This window comes from Theobroma cacao, chromosome 2 (genome assembly GCF_000208745.1).
Source record: "Theobroma cacao cultivar B97-61/B2 chromosome 2, Criollo_cocoa_genome_V2, whole genome shotgun sequence".
NCBI classification, from domain to species: Eukaryota; Viridiplantae; Streptophyta; class Magnoliopsida; order Malvales; family Malvaceae; genus Theobroma; species Theobroma cacao.
In genome coordinates this window covers 7,875,622-7,892,907 of record NC_030851.1, presented here as the reverse complement: position 1 = coordinate 7,892,907, position 17,286 = coordinate 7,875,622, and the positions used below count along the sequence as shown (strand labels likewise).

The following is a 17,286-nucleotide window of genomic DNA, read 5'->3' as shown; positions in this document are numbered from 1 at the left end:
AATTACGTCAAAAATTTGTATACATAAATATTTTTTTATTTTTTTTAAGAAGTTTGTTTTCAAAATTTTCAATCTCATTTTTAATATGTACAATTTATTTTTTATTTTATCATCCAAAAGGTCTCGTCTCGTATGCAGTCTTATTTTCCACACGAAACTTCCTTGTCATCCAAAAGTCTCGTGTTCAAATAATGTAGCCAATGGGCACTTTTCTTACTTGAAGCTTCCAAAGATATCTCCAGTTGGTGGATTCATAAGGAATGTTACCACGACATTCACAAGTCACGACCATGACTGATCCTTACATATTTTGTATTCAGATTTTTGTTTTGTTGCCTTTACTTTCTCAATGTTTCATCTATGGAGACTCTACTCATTGTCTTGTTTTTGTTGGCAAAAGAACAAAAAATAAAATTGAGTGAGATATGGGCTTCGTTACAGGGACTAGGGAGTCATAATTGTTTCTATTCCTTTGATAAACCTAATTCTCTCTTTAATCAATTTTAAAGCTGATGCATTGCGTGGAATGTAGTTGTACAACATTGCCTTGCTTTTGAGAAAAAAGTTTAAAATAAATCTCCACTTAATGGGAATAAGATTACAGAGAAAATTAATTTTGGGAGGAAAATATTAAACTCCAACTATAACAGCCATCTCCTTCTGAAATTACACATTTGTCCATTGCAACAGCAACTATTAAAAAGGCTAGGATTTTAAAATTCATTTAAACTTCCATAAACAAAATTATATGATTGTATATATTCATTTAACAATCAATTAATTGATTAATTGTTATAAATTTATTTGAATGAAATACATGTCAACTCTTGAATCTCATTTGTAGAGTTTACAAACTCCTTTTTTGGAAAATAATGCTACAATGCCATCTAGAAAACAGCAGGTACAAAGCTTTATTTAATCTGAACCATCGGATTATTCCAACCAACCAGAAGTGTCTACATGTAAAACTTAAAGAACATTTCATAACTAAAAAGATCAACGCTGATTATGTATTCTGACAAACTGATGGAAACTAGGGTGAGGTGATCATAAGAAGAGATTATAAGCCAGGGTGAACAACTGCCTAGATGATCAGCTTGGAACAGATACAGATATAAAAACATGAAAAAAGACTGGTTACATTTTTCAACAGAAGTAGGGTAATATAGAGGAAGAAGATGAGCATCGACACCAAGTGCCTAAACAGCTAGGAACCACAAAATTGTGCCATCACTAGTCTAAGAAGCCAGAATCGCGTGCTCCTCCAATAAAGCCCCTAAAACAAAGAGTAAGCAAATTAATATATCTGCAGAACGCAAAGTGGCCATGACACACATAAGCATATTGAAATAAATTCTTTTTTCTTTTGGACAACATATTGAAATGAATTCAAATATTGGAAGAAGTAATATCCATCTTCTTCACCATTCTTTTGTTGATGCAACAGAATTGCAGACAGCTAATGGCCAGGCATCCATAGTTTAATTTCTAAGCAGGTAGCAGACTGCTTAATCTGGTGGATAAAAGCAGTGGGATATGCAGAGAGCACTCATGATAAGCATCCAGAATGAAGTACTAGTTGATAACTTCATCATACTATATACCTAGTTCGTATCTTCACTTGACTTAATAGACCCTCGCATGCAAAGTACTAAATGAAGATGTGGTCTTAACAACATAAAACCACTGGGTTGAAATTTGATAGTAATATTTTCACACTTTATATACTGTATAATCTCTTCAATCATCAGACATTGCCTAGTGCAATAAAAACTACTTACTTGAGACAAACATACACTCAGGTCAGATCAAAATGATGAAGCATTAAAAGTAGTTTTGTGGAGCATAAATCAATCATCAATATGAAAATAGAATATGATAAACTTTTCATTCGTAACATAGCTTACATATCAAAACATAACCACTCATCCCACTGTTTCAAAGAATGAGACATTAACAATCAAATCAAATAGATTGTTCTGTATTTTGTATCGACATCATATGATACCTCAACAAGCAAAATACATATGCAAGAGCTCAAAGCCGTACCTGCATATTACTTTCACTGAGATGGAATCATTCCTGTTTTCCTTGCATATGCAAAAATCCCTCCAGCCTCAATGACCGGCCCTGCATCCCCAATGGGCTTTAATTTATACTCTTTACCAGTGGTATGATTGATCAACCGGCTCTCCCCCAACTCAATTGTCACCACATCCCCAGTCTTACATTCCTCACATATTCTCACTTCTGATTCTACTGGATAAACTTCCCCAGTTGCAACAGAATTCCTGAAAAATATTCTTGCATAAGATTCAGCCACCACTGCCTTCACCCCAGCAGCCCCAAGGGCAACAGGTGCATGCTCGCGAGAGGAACCGCAACCAAAGTTAGCACCACCTATCAGAATGGAGTATTTTGTCTTGGTCTCATTTGGTTCAATAAAACGCGTAGCATATGATGAAGGGAGGCCAATAAGAGCATATGAGCCCAATTTCTCATACTCAGCTGGGTTCGAGGGAACTAATGTAAGGTATTCTGCAGGAATTATTTGGTCTGTGTCAATATTGTCCCCAACCACATAACAGAGGCCATGGAAGGTTGTTGTTGAGGTGTCAGAAGGAATAGAAGAGGGTGTGGAGGTGGCATGTGGGGTAAGGGTGATAACATGTGCCACATTTGGAGTGAAGGCAGAACTGAGTGGTTGGACAGTCAAAGGGGAGAAGGTGGGGACTTTGATAGAGGGAGGGGAGATAGGAGATGCGGAGGGTTTTGATGCTGAGGAGGTGAAGGTGGCTAGATACAACGCCTGAGACAAAGAGGCAGCCATTACTAGAATGCTTGGTGTTGACACAATCTAATACAAAGATGGGGATGAGTTGGGTTTGTGATGATTGTTATGATGCTTGACGCCAACTTCAAATTTGATCATGCAAGATAAAGCAATGTTCTGTGATGTAGAGTATTCTGCAAGGCAATGAGGTTATGTAAGGAACTGAAAGCACAATCAGACAGTATATTTAGAAATATGTTCGACTTTAAGGAAAGGATCCTACTGCAAGTACATATATAGCAATGTATACATAATAATACATACAAATGTAATACATTAAAATGTGTGCCCACATGTACATAAATTCAAAACTTTTTCCATGTAAAAACATAAACGGGCAGAACACTCTACTGAAATTGTAAACCTCGATTGGTCACTACTATTTATTTTCCTTTTAGCTAAAAAAAAACCTACAATAATTGTTCTTAAAAAAACAAGTTTACCAGGACGCTAAGACAATGCTGCTTTCCAATCCCACTCTTCCTGCCTCTCTCTTATGGCCAAAAGAAAAGTAAAGAAATTAAAGGTTACTAGTAAAAGTTTTCAAATATTTGAAACTTAAAGGAAGGGATCTAACCCCAGCCTTCAGTGTCAAATTTATAACTGCAACTTAGGTTTGATGATTTTAAGAAATTGTGAAGCCAAGTTCCCCTTAAAGATGGATAAACATAGTTAAGGGCCCATTTGGCAATCCAAGAAACAAAAAGTACAAAAGAGTTCAATGGTCCATATTAAAGAAAATCCCTCACCTTCTTTGAACTATGAATGTATGATAATTAGGAATGCAAAGCTAAGGAAGAAAGAGCATAATCTTTTTCAAACATTATTTTAAAGAAGAAAAACAATTTAGGCATGAAAAGATAAATAATAGAGAAAGCTACACATAAACAGAATTTTTATAAAAAAAGTCTATGCTAGCTTTCCACATTTTTTATCTCAAAACATTTTTTTTTTGAAAGACTTTATCTCAAAACACATTAATTCCAGAGATTAAAACAATAGGATACAATGTCATTTTTGTTGTACTAAATCTTTAACCATGGTGATGCTGGCAAAGCTATTACTACATACGTGAAAAAAGATAGTATTAACACTATGATAGTAGCACTTAAGATCAGTTCATCATTTCAACCCCATTTACAAAGATTTAAAGACCCTTATCTGCAAGCAAACTAACATCAAATCAATCCATGTAAATGTCAATCATGAATCAGCCAAAAAAGGCTGCCTTTAAACGTTTCTCATCTTCCAGATCAATCTCTTTCAATCCAAGGCTCTTCCAACAGTAGAGTATCATACCACAGAATCATAATTGAAACATATTAATTCACATATCAATATTAAGAAAGTGTTCACACCAAAATATGCCCAATCTTTTAGCACTATATCATGAAAGTGTAAAAAGTAAGAAAATTACAAACAACTAAAGAATCATAAAACAAACCCCTCGTCCCATTAAAAAATAAGACAGAAAGAAAGAAGATAGCTCCTAGATAACTCTTGTCTCCATAATCTTTCCTCTAAAATTTTCACAAACTATAGACAATTAAATTTTTTCTTATAGCTTCCTTCTAAATGTGGTGATGGTCAACATGGCAAAGACTTGAGATTGTAAAAGGAAAAGGAACAAAGAGTGGACTAGCACAAAGTTATTTGATTCAAAATTGATTCTATACCTAGATATTTGTTTATAGCCTAACCAACAATGAATAGTAACATAAAATATAATCAACTTAAATTTTAAAAAATTACCACCAAATTCAATAATAGATACAAAAGGAGCAAACGCTAAAAAATAATCAATTTAAACAGCTGGAAATTATTTTGAACCTGAGCTACACTAACTTCTTCCGCATTCAATTTCATACGAAAAACGAAAGTAAATAATACAAAAAGTTAAAAAATCACACCCAACAACACAAAGCTTAATAGCAACGACAGTAAACTGGAAAACAAAGAAAAATAGTTTAGTGGAATGTAAAAGTCAAAATATAATCTGAAATCATACTGTTTTATCTTAAATGAAGCTTATACGATGAATATCAGATGAGATAAGTAACATGTAAAAGAAATGTCAATAATAGATACAGTATCAGCAAGTTGCAAGTAGATTATTGGTACAGCAGAAAAGCATAACCAAACACCTAATGGAATGAAATGAATACCAAATGAGGAAAATAAGGGCAAAGAAAAGAGAGGGAGAAAGAATACAGCAGCCGCCGAAGTCAGCACCGGCGTCGGCGTCGGCGGTCGAGCTAAGAGATTTGAGGAATTAGAGATGTGAGAGTTGGCGGCTAGAGTCCGTGAGAGGAGAGAGAAATCAAAGAGACAATGCGATTCTTACAGCTAAGGTCGTTTGGTATATTGGAAGAGAAAAAAACAGAGGAGTAGGAGGTAGGCCGGTGCCACTGCAAGCCCAGTCTCGATTTGACTTAGGCCCAGTTAACATGAGTCCAATAGTAATTGGGATATTCCCTAACCATCCTTATTTTTATTATTATTTATTTTTAACTTTTTGCATGGATTAAATGGTATTACTTTATAAAGTAAAGAATAAAAAAAGCTAATTACTTAGAAAAATCTCCTAAAAATGGAAATTTTTTCACAAAATTTTTAATTTACAATTATTTTCAAAACTTTTTTATGTGAAAAATAATCATGAGTGTTAGCAAAAGTAGACAACTTCTAAATAAAAATCTACCGCATATTAATTCCTAAGCTGAAAAGCATATATGAGTGACGCTTTAATTCTTTTTTCCCGTCTTTCCTCTTTAATTGCTGCTAGTGCCCAGATCTTCAAGAGTGTTCGCTGGTGTTGAGCTTTCAATACATAGATGCTGTCACTTTTGTGGTTTCTTGTTGAGCAATATGGACAGTAAGGTGATACCTATATGCTTATTTTAATATGTCAACTTGATTTCTATAGGGTGGAATATGAATTTTCAAAACTAATAGACGGTTTTGAGTTGAAATATGACAAACTATAAGGACCAGAGGGCAAAAAATGTCAAAAGAAACCAAAACAGTAGTAAAGGAAGTGTGAGCAACCCGAAGTCCAAACATAATCAGCACCACAACCCCGGATATGGGAAAGGAAGGAGATTGAGGGGAAGAGAGAGGGTGAGCAGAGGAAAAAGATGGCAGCCACGTCTCTTCATGATGTAGTCCGTCTGCGACCGCTGCATTCCCTGCAGCAGACGAAGGAGAAAGGACCCAGAGTCAGAGGAAGACTTGCTTTCCCTCAGCTTTACAGATACAAGCGTCCCCTTCTGGGTCTTGGCTATGGTAACCGTAGTTTCATCACTTGCTACCGTGACCAATCTACTGAGTCTGGTGGCAGCGTGTTACGGGTGAGTGACATAAAGGAGAAATGCAATAAATGGCAATGGAAAGGCCAATACTCCATCAATTACTTTGTTTCTTCTTCTTCTTCAAAGGCAGAATCCAAATCGTCTCTGCTTCTTGTTCACGGGTTTGGTGCCTCCATTCCTCATTGGCGCAGGTAACCAAAGTGGAAAGACAATGTTTTTCAATTATTTTGATAATTCTAGTATTTGAACTCTTTTAACAATTCTTGTAGGAATATTGGCACATTGTCCCAGGATTATAGTGTCTATGCTGTTGACCTTTTGGGTTTTGGTGCCTCAGATAAGCCTCAAGGTTTTCCATATACCATGGAAGCATGGGCTCAGGTAAACCAATACACGAAAAAAGGGATGCTTTCTGCTTTTGTCTCAACATTTTAGTCAAAATTGATTCTTCTAATCTCAATATTGTTGTACACAGTTGATATTAGATTTCTTGAATGAAGTTGTTCAGAAGCCTACTGTGTTGATAGGAAACTCTGTTGGAAGTCTTGCTTGTGTGATTGCTGCCTCAGGTAGTTAAAATTTCTTTCTTTACATGGTGCAAACAATGTCATTGTCTTCCTCTGTTGTTTGTGAAACAGTGTTTAGAAAACCTATTTAGTTTTTGATGACTGTACTGCCTGGAATAAGAATCGAGTCAAAACCTGGTTCGAGGGCTTGTGCTGTTAAATTGTGCTGGTGGGATGAACAACAAAGCGGTTGTTGATGATTGGAGGATCAAGCTTTTGTTACCTTTGCTTTGGTTGTTTGATTTCTTATTGAAGCAAAGAGGAATTGCCACAGTGGTCTTTGAGCGGGCCAAGCAAAGGTACCCTATTCAGTTCAAACATTCTTTGTACTGAAATTCAATGGTAAATGCCAGCCTGCTTACTTATGTTGTTGTGTTTAATGCAGAGATAATCTAAGGAATATTTTGTTATCTGTATACGGAAATAAAGAATCCGTGGATGATGAACTGGTTGAGGTATGGCTATTCCCTCTAGTTGTAGTCTATGATACCTTATCAGCATCAACTTAGTAGATGTTTTCTATAACCTGAAAAAATGCAGATCATCAATGGACCAACAAATGATGAAGGCGCTCTTGATGCCTTTGTCTCAATTATAACAGGGCCACCAGGGCCAAACCCTGCGCAATTGATGCCGAGAATAAACTTACCTGTCCTGGTTTTGTGGGGCGATCAAGATCCATTCACCCCTCTTGATGGGCCTGTTGGTAAGTACTTCTCTTCCCTGCCTTCACAATCATCAAATGTAAGCCTTTTCGTGTTGGAAGGGGTAGGGCATTGCCCCCATGATGATAAACCTGACCTAGTTCATGAAAAGTTACTTCCTTGGTTGGCTCAACTTGCTGCTTTGTGAGATTCATTGCTTTTCCAAGAAACTGGTGGTCTGTGTATATCAGATTTTCGATAGCATGCATGCTATCCCAGTAAAATGATCCAGGGAATATACCAATGGTATGTCATGTACTCGTGTTGTATTGGAGCTTGTATATATTTAGTACTTTTATTCAATCGTTTGAGTGTTTTCGGAAAGATGCAGAAGGAAATGAAGCAAGCAGTGCAATTTTAATTTGATTTACAAATGAGTGCTGCTTTTCCTTTTTCCTGATCTTGCATTTGTGCTGGATAGCTCTGCTTTGAATTTTGATTGCTGATTACTTTTGATCATCAAATGTAACTATGTACGGTATATGTTTTCTTGTAAGACACAGAGTGAGATCAAGTGGAAAACATTATTGATTCCTCCTTCTTTGGGCTAATTTTTTTAAAATTTATTACACCATTGGGTTCGAAATTTCGCCAATGAAATCAATGTTTATGTACTTGAATGTCTTTATTCACCATATCTTAGTTCTTAGATATCATCCATTAACAATTTTTAAAAAGTATTATATTTGGGAGATTCAAGTTTTTAAAAGTTTTAAGTTGAATAGAAATGAATCTAAAAAAATATAGATGTCACGAGAAGATAAATACTAAATGTAATTATTTGGGTCCAAGTGTCACGAATTTTGTTTCAGTAAGAGATGGGTGAGTTTTTGATATATAAACATGAGTTTACTTTCAACTAACAAGCATGTTTTGTGAGTTGAAAACGTTGATTCGTGATAAGTGATATAAGAATAGATCTAAATCTTTACTAATATGTTATGTTACAATTGAATAAAGCAAAATATCACAAATTTTATAATTAGGGGAAATAAAATGTCATGAGTTTCATATTTTTAATAAATAGAGTAGATGGATGGATAAAATGTGGATCTCATATTTATAAAAAATAAAATAAATTTTTAATATATGAACATGCGCCTTTCTACTTAATCGGATGTATTTTTTCGATTAAAAAGAACTTGTGATACAAGTATTACTGGTCATATTCACATAAAATGTAAAAGGGATAGCACAATAAAGAAACATATTTATGTATAAATGTATATTAAAGAGCAATATAGTGACATAATATAATTCAATTCTAATAAAAGAAAAAAGAAAAAAAAAAGTAAAAACTAAAGCACCTGAGGAAAAAGGTCGACTGTAATTTTCACTGCAAACTGGACTGAAACAGCATGGCAAGTACAAGGGCGGGGTTCAAAAAGTTGGAACAAAAGAGATACATCCAAAAGTAACCTGTCGGTAAAACTCGAGTTTAAGGAATAACTGTAATGAGTGGGGCCCAAAAGGTCAAAAAGCCGTGTCTCCAACGCCCAACCCAACTGTCATCCTAATTTTTTTATTTTACTTTTTTACATAATTGAAATTAAAAAAAAAACAGAAAAGGTTAGAAAAAAAAAAAGGATATTACCCCTTATCCTTATCCCTTATCCTGATCAAAGGCAGAAGTAGATGACCTAGTAAATGTCGATATTTTGTAGTACAATATGGAGAAAAATGTTCATGGATCAATCAAAATAAGAAATTGGATTCCTGTCCACTGGACCAATCATTGGGCCACGTAAGGCATATATCGTAAATATAGATGAAGCCCAAAGGCAAAAAGGTCAAAGAACATTAGGACGATTACGTTCCATAGGGAAGATGAGGATTGAGGTGGCCCACCAGCTCATCTCATGTCCAGTGCTTGAGTTATATTTTCACTCTAAGCTTTGGACCTTTCTTTTGCTTCCCTCGACGCTGCCTCTTGATTACTTGTCAGAGAGGGTTTTTGATTCTCTTATTTATCTTTATCATTTTTGTTCTTAGTTTCTTCAGCTCCCATAAACGAAGACCATTTCAAATCAAGGTTTCAATCCATTTTTCGTCATCTCTTATTTATCCTCAATTTTTCCCCTTTTGATAATTTCTAACACTTTTTGTTTTTTAATCGGTGAATTCAGCTATTCCCCATGGCTTCCAATTTGCAGAAGGAATCCGCCGCTGCTGGTGAGCTTAATCTCAGATTCGTTTTGCTTTGTTTTCTTTTTTCTTTTTTCCAATTGGATTGTAATTTGTTCTGAGATCTATTTGAGCTCCGTCTGCTTATTTCTTAATCGGCGGTGAAGTGAATTTACTCTTACAGGTTATTCTAGTTATTCTTTTTTACTACTAAGTTTAGGTCTTGAATTGATCTGGTATTCAAATCGGAAAAAAGCAGCTATCTTTCCTCGTTATTGTCGATACTGCTTTGTAATTGTATCAGTAGCTAGGGATTTCATTAAGAGCTTTTCCATTTCGGGATTTCTCGTGTTAGGAATTGATTAATTTTGTTTCGTTGGAGGTTAATGTTTGATGGATTCCGATTTGATTTGGTTTGCAAGCAAGTAAATTGATGAGTTGTTGTTGTTTTTTTTAAATGTTTTCTTGTCTTTGTTAGATGAGAAATCAACTTTGACGACAGAGAACAAAATCTCGAAATCTGAAACTTCAAAAGCAGAAACTTCCACTGGGGAGTCACAACCAACGCAGGGTAGAGCTTCCCCTGCCACTATGCCAGGACCTGGGTTTCCTGCACCGAATCCATTTGATTTCTCAGCCATGAGTGGCCTTCTTAATGTAAGCTTCTCTCTTTTTCATTTTAATTCTCTGTGTTGGATTATTGTGAACTGTTTCTTTGCATGCCAAATCCAATTGTCTCTAAGTTATTGATTTGATCACCTTTTCATAATTTTAGCGCATCTTTTGCTCTGTGTCCTTGATTAATGTTGCAGTAGTAGAACATCTTAAGGTTTATGTTTAATCTCATTGATTGACTATTGCAGCAGTGTACTTAATGGCTAGGAATCGACTGAAGAAAACTGTGTCCGTAGATATTTTTGGGAGCTTGGATAAAGCTTGTAAATTAGTCTGTATTTGCACTTATACAACATATATTAAATTTTGTTAGAACTGGCATTTAGGGGCTCAATGCACCATATCCAGAATGGTGTACCAAGGATAAGGGTGTTTAAAGTGTAGGAATTCATTTTTCATTTAATATCAGAAAGTCAATGGTATGAACAATAAAATAGTTCTACAAATTATACACATAAGTGAGAATTGGATGTGAGTGCCTTGAAGTTTGTTATTCTTGTGAATGATTTGGGATTGATATTATCTCAATTTAAAATTTTCCCAATTTGGTGGCCATAACAGCTTTGTCCTTAAATCTCAACACATTTTAATTTTGTAGCTTATGGATGTTAACCATCTTGGTTTTTAGGACCCAAGTATCAAGGAATTAGCTGAGCAGATAGCAAAAGATCCTTCATTTAACCAAATGGCAGAGCAGCTCACACAAACGTTTCAAGGTGCAGCTGTTGAAGAAAGTGTGCCGCAGTTTGATGCTCAGCAGTACTATTCAACTATGCAACAGGTTATGCAGAATCCCCAGTTTATGACAATGGCTGAGCGCCTTGGTAATGCATTAATGCAGGTATATGTGGGCTCATTTGCCTGTTTAAGGTGTTTCACGATTCTTTTAGTCTCTTATCCTTATAATACATGGAAAATCACTTCTGGTAGATGAAGTTTTAGTTTTGACTTTCTTCAGGATCCTGCTATGTCAAGCATGCTTGAAAGTTTGACTAATCCACAACACAAAGACCAGATTGAGGAAAGGATGGCACGTATTAAAGAAGATCCATCATTGAAACATATTTTAGAAGAAATAGAGACTGGTGGTCCTGCAGCAATGATGAGGTGAGTGATCAAAATACTAGGAGATCAGGAGCTTCATAAAAGCATATGCTTGCGGGCGTAAAATTTTATTCTTTAGAATGTGAGTACGATTTCTGCATTCAACTTATTTTTTCAGTAAATTACTAAAGTAAAGGTTTCTGGTCTAGGTACTGGAATGACAAAGAGGTTCTGCAGAAGCTGGGTGAAGCAATGGGTCTTGCAGCTTCAGGAGATGCAGCTACTTCAGCTGATAACTCTGCAGCAGATGAAGGTGATGAAGTAGGAAATGAGGATGAGTCAATTGTACATCACTGTGCTAGTGTTGGTGATGTTGAGGTATGGGAAAGTGAATATGTTGTTGTATATGTGTTCTACCCTTTGACAGATAATCTAAAAAGTCTGGACTGTTTTCATGATTTAGGGTCTGAAAGCTGCACTAGCCTCTGGTGCCGACAAGGATGAAGAAGATTCAGAGGGAAGGACAGCATTGCATTTTGCATGTGGATATGGTGAGGTATGATAATTTTATAACTGAATCTTTCTTCCCTCCACCTCTCTCTCTTTGCTGTTGCATGATGGGATTACTTGACAAATAAAGTAATTTCATCTAGCGAGGACAAATTTGGTGTAGAAAATCAGATAGTTGTAATCACTAATAGTCTACAATTATCCAGTACCAGTCTCCAATACTTATCTTCTCTTTATATCATAAACAATCTCCAATACTTATCTTCTCTTTATATCATAAACAATAATCGCTGTCCATAATGCACTTGTGACCCCTTAATAGCCTAATTGAGTGTTAGTTTTAGGACAGACAAATATGGAACCAGAATTTGGATGGTCTATGTCAATAGACTGTCAAAAGCATTTTGGTATGGTAGGACTTGGATCCTTAAAGCATCCTTTTGCTTGTAGCATCTCATCTTGGGATCTTTGCGGAGGGGCAAATGTTTATATCGTTGCTACATATCTAGACACAACTCAATAAGGCTTTGCTTATTATTATCAGATGTTACTGTATCATGGAATCTGTTGGCTACTGAGCTGAGCTTGCTTCTTGTTTTAATGTTACTAATTGCCATCTACTAGGCATATCCCTTCCAACTTTGCTATTTGTGTAATGCGATTCCCTTAATAAATGATAGATTTATTTACTTTTGAAAAACATTGATTGTACCAAGTTGGGACAAGGAATTGCATAACAAAAGAAGAAAACAGAAAGATTTATTTTTTGTTAAAAAAAAAAGATGTAATCAGCAGTTCATATGAGTTTGTAATTAGATTAGATTATTGGGTTCTGGGCTAGTTTTAAGTTATGCTTCTTTAGTTTTGGAAATTTTCTTGCAAAGGGATGAGTTTAGTGTCATGTTTATTGTCTGGGAGTAAAGCTGATACTCTTTTGATTATATTTTAGGTGAAATGCGCTCAAATCCTTCTTGAAGCTGGAGCCACGGTGGATGCTTTGGATAAGAATAAGAATACCGCACTTCATTATGCAGCTGGTTATGGAAGGAAAGACTGTGTGGCCCTTCTACTGGAGAATGGTGCTGCTGTGTAAGTAAACAATTGATGCTGACCTCCTATGGGTATTGACTTTTTTCTGTAATGTAATTTCGTCTTTCTTGCTGCAGCACTCTCCAAAACATGGATGGCAAGACTCCTATTGATGTTGCCAAGCTCAACAATCAGCACGAGGTACTGAAGTTGCTCGAGAAGGATGCCTTCCTGTGAGTTGGGAGGGGACAATGGCATGTGTATGTTTGGGTTTAGCATGTTATAGGCATTTTACTGTGCTATTAGACAAATTTTCTTTGATCGGTATGGGGTTGTGATCACAGCTCGACGCGTTGTCTATGCTGTCTTTGCCGCTGTCTGGTTGCTACATCTTGAAAATTTTTAAAATTAGTATTTTAATTTATTTTCTGAAATAGTTTCTACGTGGGGAATGGACCGTGTGCACGACGTACTCACATGTTCATTTAATTACGATTTAGAGCCGTACAGTTTTTACCGAGGGACCTCTATACCATACCCAAATCGCGCCATCCATAACACGGGGCTGTTTTTCCTTTTCTAGATCTGTAATGGCACCGATTTAACAAAGAATTGTTCACCAAGAAAAGTTAATAACGGCCAGAAATCTTACTGGCAAACTCTTAACTGGGTTTAAAAACGCCAGTTATGATTGGAAATCTGTTCTCATAATATCACTAGTAATCCAATGGACCAACAAAAGGAATCTCACTTGTTGCTTTTCTCCTAAAGAGCAATCACCTGTCCCTCATTTTGACGTGGTAACTAACTCATAGTCATAGCAGATGGAAACATTGTTGTATAGATTAGTTACTGTTTCGAAATTAATTGTATAACCCACCGACCGACTGACATGTTCTAGTCATGTGCTTGTACATGTTACATACATTGAGTGAGAAGAGGATGGTATGAAAGCAGAGTAATGTAATGTCTATATTGATCATTATTATTGATTTCTGAAGGAATGAAAAAGAAATTTTTTGTTTTTTTTGTTAATCAAAGTAAAGAAAGGAAATTTTAGGGAGGGGAGGTTCAACTTTGGATAGCGAAAATCCGATTCACTTTTTGCCTTTTTCAATGAATTGCGTATCAAGTCAGGGGTTGGGATTTGTGAACGTGTGCTATACTGCAGACGAAAGAAAGCAGCTGAAAGCTGACGCCTAAAATAATTGTATGATACATGCGCGAGCAACGCGGTGTGATTTGCTTGGGGGGAGAGAACAAGAAAAGAATATTAAAGCAGAAAACCATGAGAAAAAGAACAGCCCATCCAATGATTTCTGTCTCTTTGCTTTACTTGTTTTAACAACAGTAGATTTGAACCCCTTGCTGGCCTGGCAATATTCTGTGGCTGGCTGGACTTGGACTTGCTGGCTTGGCCGGTCCCTACCCTTTATTATCTCTATCTTTGTTCGTGTTACTATTGTTATTATTATACTAGTAGCACCAAATCTTTTTTTTCTTGTATCACCCTGCGCCTGAGTAGCATCTGTGGGGGAAGAGTGCTCAGTAGAGTTTCAGTTGTCTTGGAGTCCAACCAAGCGGCAAGATCTATTTGAATTGAGACATGGAGACAGAGAAGAAACCGGCATCAGCTGTATCGGACATTGGAGCTTGGGCTATGAATGTTGTCAGCTCTGTTGGCCTTATCATGGCCAACAAGCAGCTCATGTCACCTAGCGGCTATGCCTTCGTCTTTGGTCAGTCGCTCTTCTTGTAAAACTTTCTCTATTTTCTACCTCCTTCTCTGATGTCTGATCTGGAAACTTATACTTTCTACCTCATTCTCCCTTCTTGTCACCAGTCACAGCATGCCAATTTTCTTTCGAATCCCCTGAATGCGCTATTCAATTATCTTTACTGAATTTGTCAAAATCTTAATTTGCTGATTCTTATGCTGACCTGTTTATCAGCTATGACCTTATCTCTTGGATTCTCAGTAAATGAGATTCTGGACAAAATGGATTCATGCCTTACAGATGTCTTGTTTCCCGGAAAAAAAAAACTCAGGAACCTTAATTTTGCATTAAAAGGTTCTTGAATGCACTACTTTAGATAGTCTCCATTGATTCCTTTTTGAGCGTCGTTTTGCTTTATCTTGAACCATGAGTTCTACAACTGTAATTGCAGATCTTATCCTGTTAGGCTTGGTTATTATTGCATATAATTAACATTGTCTCAGGGCATAAGAGTACTACCGACCCGCCAAACAGAGCCGCCATCATATTAAAAAATCTCCCATGTTTGAAGCAATATGTTTTACAGTAATTCTTGGACAACCAAGTCCATGCTAGTCTTCTTTAGTTTGAATCCTCAACTTCAAAAGTTTTAAAGTTTGATTTGATGATGACTATTGATTTTCCAGAATGCCAATGATCTCTTTGTTTTTAACCTGAAAGTTCAAAGGAAGCTCTGGCGATGAAATTATCAATGTTCTTCATCCAAATGTTAGAAATCTGGGGAAGGCACTTTCTCAGTGTTGGTATTTTATTTTATTTCGTGAACATTTTTACTGTAGTTTGGCCACCTGGCCGTGATACTGGAAGGGCAGTAGATTTCAAGTCCTTTACTCTGGCTCTCTCTCTCTCTCTCGCTCTCTCTGCAAATCTATAACCATGTCCTGCTTTTACAGCAACAACGTTAACTGGGTTCCACTTCTCTATGACCGCCTTAATCGGTATGGTGTCCAATGCAACTGGTTACTCAACAAAAAAGCACGTTCCTTTGTGGGAGCTTCTTTGGTTCTCAGTCGTTGCCAATACTTCAATAACCGGGATGAACTTGAGCCTCATGCTGAATTCAGTTGGTTTTTATCAGGTAAATCACAAAAGTATTTCTTTTTTCCTACTTACACGATATCCCAGTTCTGATTTACATCAATGTCATTATGATTTAGATTTCAAAGCTAATCCTCATGTTTATCATTATGGTACAGATTTCAAAGCTAAGTATGATTCCAGTGGTTTGTGTGATGGAATGGATCCTCCACGGTAAACACTACTCAAGCAAAGTCAAGATTGCAGTCATTGTGGTGGTGGTTGGCGTGGGCGTTTGTACAGTTACTGATGTAAAAGTAAACGCACAAGGATTTCTCTGCGCCTGTGTCGCTGTCCTCTCTACCTCCTTACAACAAATTGTAAGCATTTGTCATAGCACATTTTCTTGTTTTTCTTCTGCTTGGAAGCATTTCTCATTTTTCCCTTCAGCACTCAGAGTTATGATTACATACATAAAGCACAGAATAGCACAAAGTCATCAAGCCATTATAGCAGTTTATACCTAATAAATGCAGAGATTGTCAAACCTTGTTTGGTTGTTTGGAACGTGGGCCTCATGTGTAATGACCGATCTACTGTACTTCAAAACTTGTCTATTTCCTGCACAGCCTGTAGTGATCTAGATTCTAGAGGATCTCTCGTACGATGTAATTAATTAACATTAACAAGAAGAGGTAGTTTTCTATATACGCAAAGAATAAAAAACTATTCTGAGTGTTGCTGATTGACGTAGTTTTCCCCCAGCGATTGCCATTTGTCCATGATATCAGTTGATCGATTATTCATTTTTCGTTCTCTGGTTCTTTAGTTCTCCTTGTTTCTTAACCATTTTTCTGGGAACAGTCAATTGGCTCCTTACAGAAGAAGTACTCGATAGGCTCTTTTGAATTGCTCAGTCAAACAGCTCCAATCCAAGCTCTATCTCTTTTGCTGCTTGGTCCATTCATTGATTACTACATAAGTGGCAAATTACTGGCAAGTTATAAGTTTTCGTCACCTGCAATTGTAAGTACTAGTTGTCTCTTCAAAGCAAGGCCAGCCATCTTCACACATTTAAACTATATACTTCTGTGAGGAAAAATACTGACATGGGTGATTGGGAAAATGCGCAGTTTTTCATACTACTCTCATGCTTCTTAGCAGTATTCTGCAATATAAGCCAGTATCTGTGCATCGGGCGATTCTCAGCCGTCTCTTTCCAGGTTCTAGGCCACATGAAAACAGTTTGTGTCTTGATGCTGGGATGGCTGCTCTTTGATTCAGAGCTGACACTGAAAAACATACTCGGGATGGCCATTGCTGTCCTTGGCATGGTAGTATACAGTTGGGCAGTTGAGGCTGAGAAGAAGCAAGCTGATTCCAAGGTAATCCCATACCTGACAGATGCTTCGGAAGAAGACGTTAAACTATTGAAGCAGCAAGTGGACGGGTCTCCACCACTCAAGGATGTTGAGCTTGGGAAATCTCAAGGATAGATTTGTATTTTCCGCCAAAGATATTGTTCCTATGTTCTAATTAAGCACTGGGACCGGCTGTACAAAATGTTAAATTTATTGTGTTACTAAAATTTTCTTTTCCTCACGCTCTCAATATTTTATTGTAGTCTAACTCTATTTCAGAATAAGAATTTATTAATGAAAAATACTTTTTGCCTCAACTATTTATTTCACATCA

General features: G+C 36.5%; 4 protein-coding genes across 6 annotated transcripts; 3 read left to right on the top strand and 1 right to left on the bottom strand.

Moving 5' to 3' along the window:
• Nucleotides 887–5,197, bottom strand: LOC18608410 (3-isopropylmalate dehydratase small subunit 3). Of its 3 annotated transcripts, none has more exons than XM_018115810.1 (3): nt 5,045–5,197; nt 2,050–2,967; nt 887–1,276 (listed from the first exon to the last, which is right to left on the bottom strand). In XM_018115810.1, the coding sequence occupies exon 2, from the start codon at nt 2,828–2,830 to the stop codon at nt 2,063–2,065; it is 768 nt and encodes a 255-aa protein (XP_017971299.1). In that variant the 5' UTR covers nt 2,831–2,967; nt 5,045–5,197; the 3' UTR covers nt 887–1,276; nt 2,050–2,062. The 3 variants fall into 3 exon arrangements, with proteins under 3 accessions (XP_017971299.1, XP_017971300.1, XP_017971301.1); XM_018115811.1 differs by having other exon boundaries at nt 4,999–5,182; XM_018115812.1 differs by lacking the exon at nt 5,045–5,197 and adding an exon at nt 3,277–3,506.
• LOC18608409 (pheophytinase, chloroplastic) lies at nt 5,877–7,955 on the top strand. Its single transcript, XM_007043083.2, has 6 exons — nt 5,877–6,335; nt 6,414–6,525; nt 6,620–6,713; nt 6,832–7,009; nt 7,096–7,165; nt 7,251–7,955. The coding sequence occupies exons 1-6, from the start codon at nt 5,971–5,973 to the stop codon at nt 7,560–7,562; spliced, it is 1,131 nt and encodes a 376-aa protein (XP_007043145.2). The 5' UTR covers nt 5,877–5,970; the 3' UTR covers nt 7,563–7,955.
• LOC18608408 (ankyrin repeat domain-containing protein 2A) lies at nt 9,314–13,033 on the top strand. Its single transcript, XM_007043081.2, has 9 exons — nt 9,314–9,446; nt 9,541–9,586; nt 10,017–10,195; nt 10,842–11,054; nt 11,172–11,320; nt 11,467–11,635; nt 11,721–11,813; nt 12,717–12,856; nt 12,934–13,033. Exons 2-9 carry the CDS (start codon nt 9,550–9,552, stop codon nt 13,031–13,033), a joined length of 1,080 nt encoding a protein of 359 aa, XP_007043143.2. The 5' UTR covers nt 9,314–9,446; nt 9,541–9,549.
• Nucleotides 13,939–17,189, top strand: LOC18608407 (UDP-galactose transporter 2). Its single transcript, XM_007043079.2, has 5 exons — nt 13,939–14,535; nt 15,468–15,652; nt 15,771–15,971; nt 16,456–16,617; nt 16,725–17,189. The coding sequence occupies exons 1-5, from the start codon at nt 14,403–14,405 to the stop codon at nt 17,085–17,087; spliced, it is 1,044 nt and encodes a 347-aa protein (XP_007043141.2). The 5' UTR covers nt 13,939–14,402; the 3' UTR covers nt 17,088–17,189.

Coding starts and splice junctions, on each gene's coding strand:
- LOC18608407 (XM_007043079.2), top strand. CDS start 14,403: ATGGAGACAGAGAAGAAACCGGCATCAGCTGTATCGGACATTGGAGCT. Junction 14,536..15,467: donor CGGCTATGCCTTCGTCTTTG/GTCAGTCGCTCT, acceptor CTGCTTTTACAG/CAACAACGTTAACTGGGTTC. Junction 15,972..16,455: donor CTACCTCCTTACAACAAATT/GTAAGCATTTGT, acceptor TTCTGGGAACAG/TCAATTGGCTCCTTACAGAA.
- LOC18608408 (XM_007043081.2), top strand. CDS start 9,550: ATGGCTTCCAATTTGCAGAAGGAATCCGCCGCTGCTG. Junction 11,321..11,466: donor GGTCCTGCAGCAATGATGAG/GTGAGTGATCAA, acceptor TTTCTGGTCTAG/GTACTGGAATGACAAAGAGG. Junction 12,857..12,933: donor CTGGAGAATGGTGCTGCTGT/GTAAGTAAACAA, acceptor TTCTTGCTGCAG/CACTCTCCAAAACATGGATG.
- LOC18608409 (XM_007043083.2), top strand. CDS start 5,971: ATGGCAGCCACGTCTCTTCATGATGTAGTCCGTCTGCGACCGCTGCAT. Junction 6,336..6,413: donor TCCATTCCTCATTGGCGCAG/GTAACCAAAGTG, acceptor CAATTCTTGTAG/GAATATTGGCACATTGTCCC. Junction 7,166..7,250: donor TGGATGATGAACTGGTTGAG/GTATGGCTATTC, acceptor GAAAAAATGCAG/ATCATCAATGGACCAACAAA.
- LOC18608410 (XM_018115810.1), bottom strand. CDS start 2,830: ATGGCTGCCTCTTTGTCTCAGGCGTTGTATCTAGCCACCTTCACCTCC.